Raw genomic sequence first — 20,707 nt, 5'->3', positions numbered from 1 at the left:
GCTGTCTCCAAGAGGAACACTCCTGGAAACAGTAGACCTAGGTAGCATGTACCTCCCCAGTTCCTAGGTAACCATGGATATGCTTTTTCTCCACATATAAAATAAACAGGGTCTCCCACGTACACGGGTTCTATTTCATGTTTTAAAACCACTATGTTCAGGCAGTTGCTAAACATTCCTACTTTATAGGAACCCTTTTTCTGTAGACATAGGGGAGAAGTTTTGGGGCTGTGATCCACTGCAAAGGCAGGGGGCACAGCATCTTTGTTCCATTCATCCCTCACCCGAAATGTCATTACTGATGTTCTTTCTGCTGGCGGGGTTGGTCTATTCTGCCTATGTAATCTATCTAGTCTTGTTATTTTTCGTGTATTCTTTCTCACGGGTTCTAGTGCAAATACGCGAGTTTTTTGGAATATGGAACAACCCACAGGTCTCATGATTACTTCCTCAAATTCATTCATATTGGTCTCATCTAGCTGACCCGTATTACTCTTGTTCCATTTCCCAAAGAACATTGCACTTAATGTTACTTCACAGGAATAAATCAATGGCAATGGTTGTGCATACCAGCCTATTCCTTTCCCACCGTGCTGTGGTAAATGGGCGCAAACCCAGCAATCTTTTTTCTTTAACACCGCCTGGGTCATGTTCATGATGAGCAACAATGTATTGTTGCCGTAACCTTCTCTATGTCTTTCTTCCATTGGGGGCAAAGTACCAGTGATTACATGAACCGGGCTTTCAGTAGCTGTTTTTGGCAAAAGTGTTTCTAATGGGTGTACGTACTCCAGGAACCATAGTGTGATAGCTGTTATTGTTGGTACTATCATACTTAAGAAACATAGGACCAATGTCCAAATCAGTACCTTATTCCTTTTACCATGCTTTTCCCCTAAATTTACAGTCTCTAAATCTATTATTTTTTTAGCAGGGATGCAGGAGGAGGCTGAAACCGGTCTTGACTTGTTCTTCATCGTCCTTCTTCTTTCTGGCGAAGTTCTTCGTGAATGTCTCTCGTTCTTGATGCCAGAAAAGTTCAACGAAAAATGTCACAGTTCAATTCTCCCAGCCTTTTCACAGCCTGGATCATTTATCCACTCCGGAGCAAGATTAGTTGTTCTTTCTCCCACTGCTCAGAAGATTTCTGAACAGTTCTTTATTGATAGAGTACCATGTGCATCCAGCTTGTCCCGCTCTGGCTTAGGACACATGTACTTTATCAGCCTTAGTACTTATGTGCGTCCAGCTTGTCCTGCTCTGGCTCCTGACACATGTACTTTATAAGCGCACCGAGGAGCCGTGAGTTTTGAATTGTCCGACTTGCACAATACTCACACTTCTCTCCTCTACGCCCCTGGTTCCTACTCCGTCCGTGAGTAGAACCAAAGGCCAAAAAGAAAAGCACCAAAGATCTGTGGATCACTTTGCCTGTCGAGGCCGCAGATTATATCGATTCACTCCTGCTATTGTATGATCCGTGAATAGTGCCCTTGCATTTCCAGTATCAGGCTCAGTGTCAGCCTGTGGCACAATGATGGGCAGCGATGGGCGCCGTGGCAATGATGTAGTTTCTTTCTCTGGCTTTGTGCATTTGCGAGAACTGGTGGGCGCCAAAGGGGTGCACGCGTTGTTTCTGCTCGTGTTTGCAATGCAGGGTTTGTGTCGTTCGGCAGTGATATTGTTTCCGCTGAGCAACGTTGGGGCACTTTTCGCCCTTCCCCCTTACTGGCAGCCTCCTCAGGCTCTGTTTCGAGTTTCACTTCTCGTTTGCACTTTGTTTCAACTTTCACTTCTCGCTCAGGCTGATGCTGTGGCATTGGACTGGCAACAGTTTCTTTCGTTTCCGAGACCGTTGTCTTTTTCTCGTCGTCTGGATCAGGCAAAGTTTTCAGTGACGCTGGGAACCTTTTGGCATGGGTAGCATGGATCCATGCCTTGCGTCCGTCCACTCGGTTGGCCGTCTGTGTTGCCAAAAGTACTTGATAGGGGCCGCGCCACCTGGGTGCTAATGCTGTCTTCCGTTCAAAGTTTCTGATTGGCACACAGCTCCCAGGCTCCAGTGAGTGCCCCGGTCCTGTATATCGCATCGGCAACGCCTCCTGCACCTGCTGATGAATCAAACGCAACGTTTGTATTAAAAGTCCACAGTAAGTGCTTAACATAGGATGCTCGACCTCACATAATTTTCTGGGCTGCGGTGCGCACCATACATTTGCTGGTCTCCCCATCATAATCTCATAAGGGGAGAGCCCAGTTTTAGCCTGCACAGACGTGCGCATACACAACAGCGCTAGGGGTAATGCATCCACCCAACTCAACTTGCTCCCAGCGCGAATTTTTGCTATCTTTGACTTCAGGATTCCGTTGTGTCTCTCCACAAGCCCGGCAGAACTGGGATGCCTGGAACTGTGGAATTGCTTCTCTATTTGCAGACCTGCACAGATCTGTAGCACTACTGCGCCCACAAAGTGGGGGCCGTTGTTTGACCACAGGACATGAGGCAACCCAAACCGGGAGAAATACTCCTTCAGCATTACTTTTGCTGTGGACATGGCAGTACAGTCTTTTAAAGGATATGCCTCCACCGACTTGCTGAATGCACAGATTACCACTAACACGTACTTGTAGTTCTGGCACCTTTCCATTTCTATGAAATCGAAATGGACCACCTCAAACGGCATAGAGGGTGGGCCGAAACTACCTGCTGGAGTCACGGTTCCCTTTCCTACATTGTGTTGCAGGCACGTGATACAATTCTGCACTAGCCTTTCTGCATTCTTTTTTATGTGCTCATTCTTCCATACTGTGGATAAATGCTGTACCATTTTCTTTCCGCAAATGTGGGTAGGGCTATGCGCCATTATAACCATTGCAGTTACGTAACAATTTGGCAACATCCAGTTCTTTGTTTCCTTGTCCACCCAACATCCTTCCAAATCTAACTCAGCAGAGCCCTTAGCCCACCCCTGAATCTCTTCGGTCGTGGCCTCAGCCTGCATTTCTTTGACTGTGGCAACTCCATTCTCTATCATACAAGGTACTTCCTCAGTCTGTACTGTCATCATTTTATTCCCCAAATCTGTGGCTGTTTGCTTCGCAATCCTGTCTGAAAACGCGTTTCCCTCTCCCACTCTGCATGTTACATTCTTATGCGCCTCGCACTTTACTATAGCTAGGCGCTTTGGAAACGTGAGCGCAGACAACAATCGCACAATCAAAGGGCCATGCTGAATCCTGGCTCCATGTGATGTCAAGAAACCCCTCTCAGCCCAAAGTCGGCCAAAATTGTGAACCACGCCAAAGGCGTACTGGCTGTCAGTATAAATATTTACGTTCAGATTCTCAGAGAGTTCACAGGCTCGGGTCAGTGCTATTATTTCTGCAGCTTGTGCCGAATTGTAGGGGATCCTTCTGCTCTCTACAACTCTCTTTAGGGTAGTAATTGCATATGCAGCCGTTGATGTGCCATCAGGTAATTTAAAACAAGAGCCATCGCAAAATAACTCCCCATCTGGCTCTTTTTGTGGGATATCGCTCAAATCAATCCTTCCCTTTGTTTCTTCTTCAGTGATCATTAAACAATCATGGGGTGTTGATTCGTTGTCACCAATTTCTGCTATGGGCAGTGGCATTAATTCTGCAGGATTCAATGCGCTACACCTCATAATTTGGATGTGGTGTTATAACAAGATGAGCTCATATCTTGTCAGTCTAGCTGAGGTGAGGTGTTGCGTCTGCGTCCTATTTAATAGAACGTCTATAGCATGTGGCACCATCAGAATTAAAGTGTGCCCCAATACCATTCCTTCCGTTTGTTTCACTGACGCAGCAGCCGCTGCGACAGATCGCAAACATCGTGGTAGTGCGCGCGCTACAGGGTCCAACGCGCAAGAAAAATAGCCACGCGGCCTATTTCTTCCACCTTGTTCCTGTGTCAAAACCGCCAATGCACATCCTCACTCTCACTCACAAATAGTCTGAAGATCTTTTTATAGTTAGGAGTGCCTAAAACTGGCGCAGCACACAATGCAACTTTCAATTGCTCAAACGCTTTCTGACATTCCTCATCCCACTGCAAAGGCATCTCTGCATCCTTTTTAGTCAATTTTATCATCGGCTTCACAATCAATGCAAAATTACTGATCCACTGCCGACAATAAGAGGCCATGCCTATTACAGCTCTCACTCCTTTTTGAGTTTTTGGAATAGGCATACTAGAAATACTTTTTATGCGTTCTGGTGTTAATCTTCTCCCTTCTTTCGAAAGTAGGTATCCCAAATAAGACACCTCCTCTTGATTATACTGGAATTTCTTCAAACTTGCCTTATGACCATGGGTCGCTAAATGTGTCAAGAGTAATACAGTACTTTCTTTGCAGATCTCTTTCGTGTCAGCAGCTAATAATAAGTCATCTATGTACTGCAAGAGTACGCAACCTTTGGGTAGTTCTAGCATGTCTAGCTGTTCTTTTAGCACTCTGCTGTAAATGCTCGGGCTTTCTGTATATCCTTGTGGAATGCGTGTGAATGTGAATGATCGACCTCCTAGAGTGAACGCGAACAGATATCTACTGCTTTTATCCACTGGGATGCTAAAGAATGCGTTCTTCAAATCCACTACACTAAAGTATTCTGCAGTGGCCGGTATCATTGTCAGTATTGTTGTGACATCTGAGACCAAAGGGATTTGTGGGTCTACCACTTTGTTTAATGCGCGCAGATCAATTATGAAACGATAGGGTACTTCATTGCCTCCTTTCTTGTAAACTGGAAGAATCGGGCTGTTGCACGTGCTCCCTGCAATTTCCTCAACCACCCCCAATCTCACCAGGTCAGTAACAATGCTTTTCAATCCCTTCTCACCTTCAACAGAAATTTTATACTGGGGAATTCGTGGTAATGTAACACCTTCTTTCAAAGTTATTTTTGCTGGCTCTATTTTCAAGCATCCTACATCATTATCATACATTGCCCACAGACAGGTTGGTACTCCACTTAACTCTTCTGGCAACTCTTTTGACATGAATTCCGTCACCGGTGCATTGTGAGGCAACATCGTGAGGAACACCCCGTCTGCCGTGCAATGTATGACTGCCCCCAATTTTCTTAACAAATTTAATCCTAGCAGGTTCTCTCCACAATTCTCTGTCAAAAGAAATGGACACTGTTCCGTAAATGGTCCTATTGTAATTGGGACAGCTTCGGACATGGGGTTAATTACTGGTGTACCTGCGAACCCTACTGAAACATTCTTTTGCCCCGACAGTGGTATCTCCGGAACCAAGTGGTGGTCTATCGAACACTTCTGTGCCCCTGTATCTACAAGGAAACGGTGCTCCTTATTCCCGACTCTCATTTCTACGTAGGGTCCTCTCTGATTCACGGGAATAGACACTGGTTCCGACCCCTCTCGTGGACTTTCCTATCGCGAAAATAACACATCGTCTGATGTGTAGTCACCGCTGCTGCTATAATACGTGTTTGGCTGTGTATCAAAAATATTCCCATTTCCCCGTCCATGTCCTCCACTCTGATCTCTGTTGGCCCTGCCCACCCTGATTTTGGTTCGAACATTTTGGTTCAATGTCTGGTTCTGTTGTGCTTGGTTTTGGCCATATGATTGGGTTTGAGTACCTCCATTGGTATATCCCTGCTGCTGCTGCTGCATGTTACTTCTGCTTGGGCCGTTCGACCCCTGATGTCCTCTATGAGGCCTTCTCTGACCAAACCCACCTCTATTCTGTAGGTGCGGACATTGCGCTCGCCAGTGTACTTCCTCCTTACAGTACGCACATTGATTTAATCCCAATGACACCCCATGCATATTATTCAAATTTCCCCGGCCTTGTGCATTACCTCTACCTCTATTGTATCCAATGACCTGCTGCAGTAACACCCCTACTATCGTTTGCATCGCTTCCTTTCTCATCTCCAATGGGTACCCATTACATATCTCACTTACTTCTTTTACTGACGTTCTTTTGTTCGACATCCATCGCATTGTTTCCCCTACCCATACCTGCAATCTTTGTTTATCGCCTATCTGTCCCGGTACCGGCAAATGCTTTGTACCACCTGGAAAAACTCTCGGCCATGATTTTTTTATACTCAACCTTGACGCCTCCTTCCTACCTTTCTTAATAAACTCTCTACTATACTCAGGTGTAGCAAACATTTCAGCATATCTGTCTTCCATTTCATTTTTTACTTCAATCAGTTTGTGCACATGTTTTCTTACATCCTCATCTCTTTGCTCACTGCATGCTAACTTATTCAAATCTAACAACCGCTGTGGCGGTAAATTCCCAAGTATCTTTTTCCATTCTCCCACCAGAATTTCCCCCATGCATTCCAACACTACCTGTCTCTTGTCTCTTCTTTGGTACCCATACAATGAGGCCAATGCTGCCGTCTCATCATTTCCTTCTATGTACATTTCTGCCTCTTGTTGTAATTCAATCTTTGTCTCTTTGCTGATTGCGCTTCGAGTTACCTGTCCAAATCCTGTTCCTTCAGCCCCGCCTCTCACCTCCCCAGTCTCAATCTCGACTTCGGGAGGGGCGGATGGTGCTGAATCTGTCTCTAGAGCGGGAGGTGCGGATGGGACAAGTGACACAGGTGGCATCTGTGAAGGGCCTTGCTGGGTGCTGGGAAATTGTGTGTCCGCGGTCTGCGCTTGTGGGAGTGCTTGTGCTGTGTGCGGGGCTTGGGTTAACGCTTGCGTGAGGGGAAGTGCTCGGGCTGCGGGAGGGGGTATGAGAGCTGTTGGTTGGGCCCACGCAGTCACTGCTGGCGTGTTTGGTTTCGATTCTGGTTTTGGGCCTCGACCCGTGTTAGTTAACAAATGTTCCATTAATTCATCTGCTATGTGTAGTTCCCGATGCGGGTATATTCTGTCTATGTTCATCTGGTTCCGTCTCCCTTCCCGTCTTAGACTCTCCGTCCACTCCTCCTCTTCCTTCTCTTCTGCTATCTCAAGCTTCGTTTTATGCCTACGTGCATGCTTCTCTCTACTCCTTAGTCGGAGCATCGCTTCCCTCCTCCAATCTTTGACGGTCTCAAAAGCTGCAGTCGAGCTTTCTTTCTAATCAGCACCCTCTCTAGGTTATCTATCCTCCCCATCTCAAAACTACCATTAATCGGCCACTGATGGTCGGGTTCCTTTCTAGTTTGCCTATGCCAAATTCCACAAAATATTATCGCACCCACACCATATTTCGCATACATATCATAAGCCGGCGTTCCCCCAGGCGGTGCACTTTGGCCATATTTCAAGGACTGTCTACCGCAGCTGAAAAGCCCCGCTAAAGTGGACAGTACTCCAAGCATGTTTCTTTAACCTTCCCCTTTGGTTAGCCACTTTTACCTGGACGTTTGAGTTTGCAAAATCAACACTCTACCAAAAATCAGGTTTCTCTTTGAATCGGGGAATGACTCACCTGATAAAACAAGTCGCCTGTTCTAACGCAACCTCTCCCCACGTCGTGTCTGCGCTTCTCTGGCTTCTGCCTCATCTCGGGACCCTCGCCTCCTTTGCCCTCTGGCCCGGTATGTCGATCAGGGATCAGATGTGTGCAGATCTGCGGAAGGAATCTCTCCTCACTTCTACAGGGCGCCCCGTACACTTCTTGATCCCGGCTCGACCGTCCCGTCCTCGCCGTTCTTCCGCCTTTACTCCGTTACAATGCATACGATGGGGCAAGTGGGGGAGGGTCCCTATTCGGGCGCCATCTTGAAAGGGGCCCCTAGGGGTCCCTCGTGCTATGGAAACAAGGCAATGACCATACACGAAAAGATGCGCCAGACACGAGGTTTCAAATTCCCAATGCTAGGGTTTATTACAAGCAAAAGATAGTATCAATTGGCCAATTCTGATCTCACGCCCCGCGACGTGAGTTTCCTAGACCTCGAGGGACGCAAGAGAGCGAATTACGTACATCAGTTACATATATACAAAATGCATATCATACAATCAGCAAAGTCATGTTCAACACCCCTCTGTATTAAGTCCCTTTGAACTCGGGATGACGATGGACATATCCGACGATTATGACGATTATAATGCTTTCGATGTCTATTCTAGTAACAATGTGCAATTTAGAAAGTGCAGAGGCATCTTTTAGAACACAGTGGTTCTGTTCTTGGAAGCAATCTGTACACGGGGGAAGAGCCACATTCCAAGCTTTGCTATCTATGAGGTACTATTTGTGTCCTGGTAGCCAACACGTTCTAAAGGGTTTTGCGAAGGGGGGGCCGTAAGAGAAGCATAATTCAAGCCTTTAACTGTATTATTCTAACATCTTCTACCATCGTACGAGACTGGCTGGCAGCTGTGAAGTGATTAAATGCCCTGCAGCTTCCTCCCAAGGCTACAGAGAGGGAGCGTGGGCATTCCTCTCTGGGCTACTCATGAGGAGTTTCAGCAAACTCTTCAGTCCCGCGACCTTGTCCTTTCATATTCAGACAACAATGTTAACAGTTGAGCAGAGTAAGCAGAATCCGCAAGAATTGCAAGCTGCAAAGCAGTTTTTAGACAAAAAGCAATGAGCAATGGTTAACAAGCAAAATGGCGATTCTTACTACATTTAAAATGGCTGCTCATCGGTCAAGCATAGCAGTTCATATTTCCCCAATTCGGTGCATAAGACGGTTGGCCCACGGCCATCAAGTTACGTCTATCATTCAAATGAAGGGTATTCATTTTTCCAGATTGACACAAGGCTTATGCCTCTCTCCCACCCTCTATAATGCCTACACAAAACTGCTATTCTCAGCACTGGATGTCATTGGTGTCATCTACACTAACTTCGCAGATGACACCCAGATTCTCATCCCTATCTCAGGAGACCACGAACAAGACTCAGCTACCATTAATAAAATCTATGTCATTATTAAAAATTGGATGGCCACAAACAGTCTCTGTCTCAATGACAAAAAGACAGAGATCCTCATAGTAGGTCCCCCATCCCAACAAAAAACCCTCCATGCCAACTATTCAACCATTACCATAGATGGCACTCCCATCCCAGTACTTAGACATGTCAAAACCTTATGTGTCCACATAGACTCCAACCTCACAATGAACAGACATATCAGTAGCCTTGCCTCAACTACCACATACACTGCTAAACTTATTGCCCTCAGCCGCCAATATCTGACCCCCCCCAAACTGCCTTACCCTTGCTCGTGCCCTAATTCTATCAAAACTGGACTATTGTGACATCCTCTTACTAGGAACCACAAAGATTAACCTCAACAAAATGCAAATAATACAAAACAAAGCCCTAAGGGCAGCGTTTGGTATAAAAAGAAATTAGCATATTTCCCACATCAGGAGAGATGTACACTGGCTTCCCATCAATGCCAGAATCCTATTCAAGACCCTTATCACCACACATAAATGCATCACTAATGTAGCCCCATTATACCTAAACAACACTGTTTCTCAAAAAAAGACCACTCAAGCCCTCAGATCAGGCTCTAGTACTCACCTGCACATCCCAAGATTCAAGAGCACCAGAGCAGGGGGGATTAGCTTTCCTGTAGCTGCACCCAAAATTTGGAACTCCTTTCCCGCACATATCAGAAACAAGCCCTCCCATCATCGCTTCAAGAGCCTCACCAAAACTTGGCTCTTCAACAGGTACTTACCACGAGTCTGCCCTGGCCACCAAGCTCCTCATTCCCCTGTCTCACCCTAATTCCCGCTTTGTCTGAACTGCGCTTCCTAGCTCTCTCCTTTTGTGTATAATAACCATGCTATGCCTGTGCTGAGACTCTTCAGCTCTCGTACCATATCATATACTGTAACATTATATCTCTTCCTGTAACCAGCTAATCATGCCTCATGTAACCTACGCCATGATACCTGCGGATTTGGGCGTGTAACGAATGCAATAAATAAATAAAATGACACTACGTTTCAGCTAACAATAAAATCTATTGCCTTCTTCAGGACAAAAAACCCTGTAAAAGACAGATATAAAGGGGAAATATGTGAACCTTCATGTTTAAAACACACAAATTAAATACTTATGAAGGAATTTCCAGATTTTGAAAGGGGCAAAACGCTCACCATACTTCATAAACAATGGGTCCCCCAAAGTGGGCACAATTGTCAAATTATCTTCTTATGAGCCCTGCCTATTCTTAGATGATTATGAATACAAGACCATCTTTAGCTATAGCGCCACCAAATGAAGTAGGGACCTGATGGTACTCACTATGACCACAGCACAACGCATTGGCTCTAATCTTCAACGCCAAGTAGATGAGGAGGAAGCACATTTCTGGATAACTCTTTTATCATCAATGCAAGAGAGAAACTACTAGAAATTACAAAAGAGATAGATGACTTTAAGACATCTACTCTGAAAAAGAAGACCATAAAACTAGCTACAGATATAATGCAGAAAGTATTTATTCTTACTTGGCCTGTAAACTAGTTAGAAACCTGGAATTGGAACAGGGATGACAGATACCCTCCCCAAAGTAATCAAGTTTTCCAACAACTAAGATGGGTGACTTTCACACTACGAGACACATTAAGGGCAGAACCATAGACAACTTTGACAAATAGTCTAACAAAGAAGCACTGCAGTCTGGAGTAATTGCAAGATGCCAATTTTCAACATTTAGAAAAAACTCCTACAGAAAACGCGTACTCTCAAAGACATTGTCTTCATGGCTTGCACGAAAATGGCCATAGAAATGCAAGCATGGGCGATGAAAGAAATACAATTCTCACAACCACCCTCAGCACCGTTGAGCCCAATAACTACGTCCAAGAAGATTAAACAAATGCCCAATCACACTTGCTATAGATATGGATACTATTTTCCGCATGCATAGGTGGCCATGCCCTACCATAGGTCACACATGTCAAACATGGTCGAGCGGACCATTTCAAATTGTGTACAGAATCTTTGAAGCTATGACCGATTCACAAAATGTCTCCCAATGATCGCGTCAATGGGACACATCTCCACAATTGAAACCCTGACTGTGTTTACTAGAGCACCGTCGCATAATGCCACCTTCCTCAGCCAAACCCACATCCGATCACAGTCGGCCTTTGCACACGTGCATGCATAGGTCACCAGAGTGCCCTTGCGCCAGACAGATGTGTCAGCAACTATGCTATTTAGAGGCTAATTCACGGTCACAATATGATACAGACTCATCCTCCAGTGAGGATATAAAGCGGGTTACATCTTCACATTGAACAACCCAACTGCCAATGAACACAGTTCCATCATTCTACTGCAGGTGAATGGGAATCCTCGAGAATTTATGATCGACCCAGGGGTGACTCTCAATGTAATAAGTGATAACGAATACACGTCCTTAATGTAAGTCCCACAACTACAACCTGAATCAATAGACATATATCCATATGGGTCAATGTCACCTCTCCCATGCAAAGGTGTATTTTCAGTGAATCCTACCTGTAAGGAAAAATCTTTGCAAGTTGACATATATATCATCAGAGCTACAGTCCCAAGAGAATGCATCCTCAGCTCTACATCGACACATGTCACCATTCACCTTCAGTGTCAATGACATGATCACAACGTTGTTCCCATCCTTATTTTAAGCACTTGGCAAACTTAAAAAAAAGGCAAACTGAAGTATACATCGATGAGTCTGTAAAACCAATGCACAACACTACCAAAGCATTCCTCTGAATATCCAACTGCAAGTGGATGATGAAATTGCCTTTTTGCTACATCCAGAGATTATAGAGCCTGTCATGGGCCCCACCCCATGGGTCTCACCAATATTCCCTGTACCTAAAAAAGATGCTAGTGGACATATTTGAATATTTGTAGTTATGTGCACACCCAACCAAGCAATTCAGAGGGAACGTCATCTCACTCCTGCGATGACAGACATGATGCATCTCTTGCATGGCACAACAGTGTTCTTGAAACTAGATTTAAATAAAGGCTACTGCCAATTGGAATTACACCCATCATCCTGATACATTACCACAATTGCCACCCATTAGGGTTTATTTCAATACAAACGACTTTGGTATTTCATCAACTGAAGACATTTTTCAGGAGGAAATATACAAACTAATCCGACATATTCCTCAATGCATCAACTATAGTGATGACATACTTTTGAACAACAATGCAACACTCCGTAGAGTCTGCATGGCTCTTGAGGGTACACAAATGCCTCGAAAGGCTGACAAATGTGAGTTTAGTAAATCCACCTTAATCTTTGAACACATTTTCTCACACGCTGGTCTTTGTCCTGATCCTGACAAAGTGCAGACTTTGGACAACATGCGTGTTCCTGCCAATGTAGCTGCAGTTATAGGTATGGTGATCTACTGCACGAGATACATCAAAGACATCTATTAGCACCCCAATGCAACTAGTCACCACAAAAGGTTGTGAATTTCATGGGTCTACATGCTGTCATCATGCCTTCCAACAAATCAAAGATTGCATTGCGTCAGCCAGCCACATGCACGGCATACTATGATTCAGACCTGGATACTGAACTGACGGTTGATGCCAGTTCAGTCTGCCTAGTGGCCATCCTGGCTCAACACAAGAAGTCATCTTCATCTGCAAGGAAATTGTTTCCTTCGCCAGTCGCAGCCTCACTCTAACAGAACAAGCTTGCTCCCAGGCAGAAAAGGAGAGCTTAGCTCTCGTGTGGGCCTGTGAAAACCAGCACATTTTTTGTATGGAAGACACTTCACCATCATCACCAATCAGCAGAAACTGCCGACAGTAAATGGAAAACACAAAGCAAAAATGACACCCAGAATTGCTCAATGGGGTTGTGATTAAAGGAATATCATTTTGATAATATTCACTCGGAAAGAAGACAACCCAGCTGCCTTCCTATCATTACATCCGCTTCCCATGTTGCATGACACTCCACCTTCTAAAGCGGACCAATACATTAACTATGTTGTGCATCATGTATACCCACAAGCCATATATGGACAAACCATCCAGCAAGAAATGGGCCGTGATGACACACTCTCATAGATCAAAGACTGCATTCAGTCTGAAAAGTGTCATACAATGCCCACTGCATCCAATAATACCATGTGTGTAGATCTCTCAGCTCTCAAGGTATTTGCCCTCATCAAAAATGCATTCTCTGTTGCTCCATCAGGCATCATCTTGAAATGAAACAGAATTGTGATTCTTTTATCCCTTCAAGCTAAAATGGTTGGCTTGGCTTATGAAGGTCAACGGGGGATTGTGTCAACTATACGTCTCCTGCTGGAAAAAGTATGGTTTCACACAATGGATGCTCTGGAAGAGCCAACACCCAGTCACTGTTCCACCTGCTTGGCCATAGCACCATAAACATTCCCACCGAGGGCCTCTACAGATGACAGTGCTGCCAATGGCGGTCTGGGAAGAAGTTACCATCGACGTGTTTGGTCCGTTGTCAAGTGGCACATGTATGATCATAGCATTCATAGCAATGGATGAAAGGTCACAATACACAGATATACAGATGGTCAAGTCTACAGTAGCTTCAAAGATAATCCCTTCCCTTGATAAGATATTCACAGCATACCGAATTCCCTCCACAGTAAAATTAAACAATGGACCTCCTTTCAGCAGCCAAGATTTTGCTCGGTTTGCCGAATACATGTGGTTTTGTCATCAGAAGATCACATCATTATGGCCACATGCTGATGGCACAGTGGAGCGATTTATGGACAACATCAAAAGAACTGTCCAGATATACATCACTAAGCAATCACTCTTACAAGATGTTGACAGTACCACTGGAAAATGCCCATCCAAGTTGATGTTCAACAGACATGTGAAGACAAGTGTATCCAATATAACAGAGAAACTCGTTGATGAAGATACACTAGAGGAACTATAGAATGAAACAGCACTAGAAAGCATAAAAGAAGCAATATGCAACAAGAGAAGAGGTGCACGACATTCCTTGTTCCAGCAAGGAGATCAAGTATTTGTACGGCAATCACAAACTCACAAGGATATTCCGGCATTTCATCACAAGCCATTGACAGTGCCAAGAGTTTTTGGGTCCATGATATAAGCTGGAAGAGATGGACTTCAAATCACGGGAAATGCTCAATTCTTCAGAAAGTTCTTTCTAACACGGGTCTATGTCAGAAAGTAGCCACTGTCATATGTCTGCCAATGTGGATGGTGACATAGACACAGAAGACAGCTGTGAGGATGTCATTGTTCAAACATTTATTATCAAAGACTTGTCTGCAAAGAACTGTTATAAGACTGAAGCGTTCGATAGAAGAAATGCGATTAAGATAACTGTGATACTTTCATATTTAGGCAAAGGGGGGATGTCACATCCTCTATGTTGTTAATAGGAGAGGAAGGGAAGTGATGTGAGGAAGGAGGAAGGGGAGAGGTTAGTAAGAAGAAGAAAAGAAAGAGAATAAAGAAGGTTGAATGTAACCCTGGCTTCCGTTTAATCTTCATATCATACTGCACCGTGTCACGTCAAGACACAGCAGGCCTCAAACGAGCATTATGTCATATTACAAGGCTGCAGCGTGCAAAGCTGGAAAACTAACATGCATATAAAGGAAACCCCCAGTAGGTGTAGGATAAGTGGGGTGGGGAAGCAGTTTACATCGTATTCCTTAGCATGGCCATTGGCACTGAAGGAGTGGGCACAAAGCCATATGGAAAATGACTGCAGACCTGCAGAGTATGGGGCTGCATTATGAAATGGCCAGTCTGTACATAAAGTTCAGGTAACAACGTACACCAGCACCTTTCCGGACCAGCCAATTCCAAGTCTGCCAGTAGGGCAGCTGATCTACCGGCAGGACTGACCTGTCGGTAGATCAGGCCTCTACCGGCAGGTAAATGCCCATATCACCGGCACCATTACTAATGGAGTTACAAGTGATACCGGGATATCAGGCAGCAGAGACAGTAAAGTAGGTTCCCGGGATCCTGCCGTAATTCCCAGTGCGATACTTGGAAACTCATAATGAGCCCCATGTGTATCACTTTTTAGAAACTCTCATTCCCAAACTAGTAGTTTCAGCTTAGAGATGACATGTACAGATCTACCTAAAAGTCAAAACTAAATGTACTTGGCCTCCTGCCACCACCTTATGTACCCCCTTCTGCAAAAGTGGCAAACAAAATGTCTGCCATCCTGTCAATCTCCCCGAGCTTGCTCAGCTTTCCCTCCCACTCTGAGTTCGAATTTGTGTTTTTTACGATGCTGAAGTCACTAGCCTGTCAAAGAATCAGGGCTGCGGCTCTAGCTCTGTCAGAATCTAAGGCCGCACTTAGCACTAGCAGTAGGCTTTTGGTAGAGAGAAGCCAACGAACTGCCAACTGTGTGGCACTGCTCTCTGACATAGAGGGAGCGCGTTGGGTCTGCTTCTTTCACTGCACTCAGAATGAGACCTTTCAGTGTCAGGGGCCTGTTTCTGAGCGCAATGCCGTGCATGCTTTGGTGACAACTCTCAGTGTTAGAGGCCTGTTTTGGAGGACAGCGCAATGCATCCTTTAGTGACAGCATGCTTAGCCTCTTCTTGCCCCGGGTGTGAGGAGATCCAAGGGAGGTCAAAAACGTGTTGTACTTCATCCCCATGACGTCACTCCAGTGGATTATGAATTCCATATTCCACTGGTGTGATGTCATAGTACAAGGATATGGCTTTTCCAAGTATTTTTATTTGCTAATAGCAATGTGCAACATACTGGTTATGCATATAGAACACTAAAGCATGCTTTCTTTTCTTCTCTGTACCCAGGAAATGCCCAGACATGTGCCGGCACTTCCTCCACCCTACTTCTAAGGTATTTCAATGGGCGTCAGATATCCCTGCCTCCAGGCTCGCCATGTGGAGACAGGCAAGGCTACTGTGATAAATTCCACATGTGCCGCCTTGTCGATGCCGATGGACCGATTGCCAGACTCAAGAACAAATTCCTGGGTTTCATTGAAATTGAAGATATCGCTTCATGGATGAAAGTAAGTGGCTGGTTTACATTTCGGTGCCAGCAACAATACCAAGGGTACATTCAGTGTACACATGATACTGTCATGTCTTGCTGTCACCTCACACACTTGGAATCCCAGCACAAGGTGAATACGGACAGGTGGTGAGGCCCAAAACCTACATCAACAACACAATACTGCATTATGCATGGCACAGCCTATCTTATCACATGTAAAAATATAACCAGTGTCCAATACATCAAGTCAGTACAATTTAGAGTACATAGATATGCCACAAAATCAACTTCAAAGTTCACGTGTTTTTTTTAATTCTTAGCAGTGCAAAGGCAACCTTTTTTGTAAACCACGCATAGGTACATTTAGAATAGAACATTATGTTTTGAAATAAAAAAGAAGCGACCCCCTAAGAAAATTGGGGGTCCTCTGACCACACTTTCTTTGCTGCATCATTGATCTCGCCTGTAAGGATCCCATCTGCACCCTGGATATGAGCGCCCAAAGCAAAAGTAAAACTACTTGTGCTTTACTTCCGTAGCTTGGTAGAATGTCAAGGGAGAAACACCATTGACAGAAGCAGGGTAGGCACCATCAGCTCTCCACCCACACACTAAGACTAACCAATGAGGGTGCTGGTACGCCCATTTATATGATCCAAAGCTACAGAACTAGTCAACTCAGAGCTCTTTGTTTCTGACACAGGAAGGGCCAGGGAGTTGTAAAGAAAATTATTAAAACAAAAAGTCCTAAGAGAATAATTGAACTTTACATTGTTAATTCCCATTCTCAAAGTGAGAGGCAAAGAAGTCCAAATAATGGGCCTTCTTCTCGGATGGATTTACTAGCCAAGTCAAATGAAAGACCCTTAAGACAATAAAGATGTGCTAATTTTGTGGTTAGGGGCTAGACTCATTAAAGGACTCTGCTAATTCGACCACATCACCCCGACCCTTATCAAACTGCACTGGCTCCCACTGCAAGCCTGTATCATCTTCAAATCATGGCGCATCTTCTACAAGATTATCATCCTGAAGTTCCCAACCTTCCTCATTGAGCAACTCAGCTTCTCCAGAGGATCCACCAGAAGTAAGGAAATGTGCAGACTTGAATTACGACAGTGCAGGAAGGAAAGAACCAGAAGACAGGCCGTCTATGTCTGTGTGCCAAAACTCTGGAACCTTCGCTCCATCAACATCAGTCTTGCCCGTCACTGCAAATGTAATAAATAAATAAATGCAGTTCAGGCAAGAGCTTACAACCTTCCTCTTCAAGGAATGGCTCCTCCTGAACACCTAGGTCCACCCAACCTGAGACTCAGTGATCTGATCCCCACTGTCTTCTTCACATGCTGCCAATTGCCCACCCTCCATTGTTAGCTTAATGCTCCTTTTTCTCTGCTTCCCTCACTGTGTTCTTCCCACTATGATTGTAAAGCACTCAATTGCTTCCTGAAGCTAGATCTGTGTTCAATAAATACCCATAAAATAATAATAATAAAAAGGGCAGGCAAAATGCAGGCTTGTACTGTTTAAATCATTGGTCAAAAACTCTGGGGCAAGTCCATATAAATATATAAATCCTTATTTGCAATATGGACAATCCAGAGCCATATTCTTGTGGAAACACTTTGGAGCTCATTTAGAGTGTGGCATAAAATCTGGCAAAAGTCCACTAACGTAGCCTTCCCCCATTCTCTGACGTAGATTGACAATACACAGCCATTTTATGACCTTTGTGCCATCGCGGCAGTATCAGTGTAAACAATGATGGCGGAATCCGTGACTGACAGCAGACACACCAACACAATCGATGTAAGTCTGCCACCGCCGTCGGAAAATGTGGCAGTCTGACTACTGGTGGAAGGGACATCAAACACTTTCTGGTAGCAGTCAGACTGCCAGCAGAAGTGAGGTCAAGCCCTTTATGGTGGCAGTTAGACCGCCGGCGGAAGCAATCCTGCCACAACTACTGCTATAGGTCTCCAGCAAAGTCCCTGCAGGAAAAGAGGTTGACATAGCCCAACCAGTCACATTCCCACACTTCCGAAATGGCAGGTGCGTTGGGAGTGGAGGCGGTCAAGCAGGATTCAATGGTTAACGGTGTCAAAGGCTGCAGAGAGAGCGAGGAGAATTAGCGCTGCGCAACCCTCAGTCTGCTGTGACCTTGAGATCATCACAGAACAAGATCAGAGTGGTTTCTGTTCCATGTCAAGGTCTGAAGCCTGATTGTGTGGTGTTGAGGGGTTTGTTGGATTCTATGCAGTCCGGTCAATGCGATTCGCAAGAAATCTGATGTTGGAGATCGGCATGTAGTTCTTAGGGTCAATGGGGTCGAGGGATGCCTTTTTTAAGTACTGGTATGAGGAAGGTAACCTGGAGGAAACAAGCTATGCACTCTAGTTGTTGAACCAATCTGATTGGTGCCTGGACATTCAAAACCGCTGAGCGTAGAGAAACATGGAGTCTTCTTCCTCTCAACATGGGTTGAGGAAACAGAGAGCTGCTGGCAGAACCATGGAGCAGAAGGCTCAGGGAATCTGCGTCCCCGATGAGAGACACTTCCGAAAGGGTTCCGCTCCGACGAGTGAGGCGGAAGGAAGAACTGGGCCTCCCCGCTGACCTTGGTTCACATGGTGTAAACACTGTATGCTTGTGCCTTATTTGAAGGAGGGGACAGCGTCTATCAAGCAGATGTATAACACTGTAATCCTGCATGCACAAATGATTATACTGCTGGGAGGTGTTGTTCAGGATGCTGTAGATTGTTTAAATAGCCATGCCTGTAGACTGGTGACACACTATTTATTTAGTAGTATATCTTTTTTCCATTACAAAGATTCACAAAGTACACTTGCTCCTCCCATCTTAATTTCAAATGTTGGGCAAGTGTCTGGAATGCCTTGTAATGAATAAGATAACATTTCAAATTTAACAAGACCTTGAAATATGGGGTTGGGGGGAAATTAAAACTCCTAGATAGGAGGATGACTGCAGTGAAAATGGCCCTCTTTCCAAAACCTTTATATCTTTTTCAAGCACTCCCTGCATTGTTCACCCTTGCAGATATCAAGAAACCTGAACAATGGTTTTTCAAATGTACTTATTCAACCATCTAGTTTAAGATATGTGTCCTTGCACTTATAGTAAATTGTACATTTTGTATAGTGAGGGCTTCATTGATATGTATGCACTAACAAATGATGACCTTTTTATGTTGATGCTGTAATAGCTGTGATTGCATACTGTAATTGCACGTGCTACCGCTTGATCTTCTTCACTTCTTCATTGGTTTCACTGGACCCCTGCTCATTGTCTTTCGTCCAAATGCACCCAGACCAAATGTCCTGTGAACTGTACTGGACCCATATGTGCAGATGTTATTATGTGAATGTTTCCCACTAGCGTAATCTTTCATTAACTTGAATACAATTTCACTTAACAAAAATACCATACAAATGAATTGTGCAATGTACCATTTTATCGGAATTCATTGAAGCTATGCAAAGGGCTACATCCCTGCTATGACTGAACATTACACCCAGTGCCTGTACAAGTGTTGGTATTAAATATCTACTAAAGTGTAGAGTGAAGCCTTCGTTCTAGTTAACAATTGCTGCACCACGTGCATTCACAATGAGTTAACCATTTCCTTTTTTGACATAGACACGCTGGTGGGCTATACTTTTGATGATATTGACCTTGGCTGCTATAATGGCTGGCACAGTGTTTCTCCTTGGAAGAACCCTGGATAGTGACAAGGTGGAGAAAGGTATGGTTTTACTGTCATTTGTAGCCCTTATGCATTTTCTCACAACATACTATGCCACATTTCTTTGCAGCAAACAATCCAACTCAAAATGTTGTTTGTAACAGAGAACAAGGTAAAGGCAAACACAGACAAAACGTCTATCAGAATTACTGAAACCATAGGATTAGCTAGTTTGGCCCCATCAACCCTTATCTCTGGGATGTGTGTCTCACGTTCTTTGCTGTGATGCTTAAGGAGTACAGGAAAATGGCACTAGTACTCAGTTCTCGGGTGGGAGTGGTAATGTTCACAGCCCCTCCATTCTGGGAAGGAGATGAGAGCAGGGCAAGAAGATGTGGAATACCTGTTGAATAGGGTCATGAACAAGGACAAACAAATATCAAGAACCTGACTTTATCTTTACCAAGACATGCACATTCCTTTAGTTAAATCTCAACACGCTCGCCTTGGCTAGCAGATGATGCCATTTATCCACCCGTTTTGATAAACTGAGTACCATAAGCTTGCAATATTATTGACCCCGGACAAGTGGTGTGAGAAATGATCTGACGGTGGTCAGAGGGGGCGCAGCAGCTGCAGATGCGGGGTTGGGGGGATGGGAGGTAGGTCTCTGCTATTATTTTCAAATCATCAAACGTCTGACAAACCTGTTAACTCGCCAGACACACCGACGCCGGCGGCCAGATTACCTAGGATAACTCAGCCACAGCACGCGGGCAACTAAAGTAAAGAAAGAAAACCTATACCATTTGGATTGTTCCCTCTCCCATTACTATTTCCAGCTTGGGGTGCTAGATTCAACTATGCATAATTTGCATCATTTGTACCATAGTGTGCATCTAAGCATCTATGCATTCGCTATGCTCGTTTGTACATGGTTACTGCGCGGCATCGGCCCTTTGAGCTGTGTGTGTTACTCAGTTTGTACGCAGTGACTGCGGGGCATAAGCCCTTTGAGCCATGTGTG

General features: G+C 44.7%; 1 protein-coding gene across 2 annotated transcripts in view; it reads left to right on the top strand.

Annotated features, from left to right (window-relative positions):
- The window catches only part of LOC138577770 (disintegrin and metalloproteinase domain-containing protein 10-like), a 680,452-nt gene that overhangs the window by 599,077 nt on the left and 60,668 nt on the right, over positions 1 to 20,707 (top strand). For both annotated transcript variants that reach the window (XM_069649653.1, XM_069649654.1), the window contains 2 exons: positions 15,767 to 15,987; positions 19,635 to 19,740. In XM_069649653.1, the coding sequence (XP_069505754.1) occupies positions 15,767 to 15,987; positions 19,635 to 19,740 (327 nt within the window). The remainder of the gene's footprint in view (positions 1 to 15,766; positions 15,988 to 19,634; positions 19,741 to 20,707) is intronic.

The sequence above is a fragment of the Ambystoma mexicanum genome, chromosome 1p, assembly GCF_040938575.1.
Source record: "Ambystoma mexicanum isolate Mex_15411 chromosome 1p, UKY_AmexF1_1, whole genome shotgun sequence".
NCBI lineage: Eukaryota > Metazoa > Chordata > Amphibia > Caudata > Ambystomatidae > Ambystoma > Ambystoma mexicanum.
This window is presented reverse-complemented; position numbering and strand designations above follow the sequence as displayed.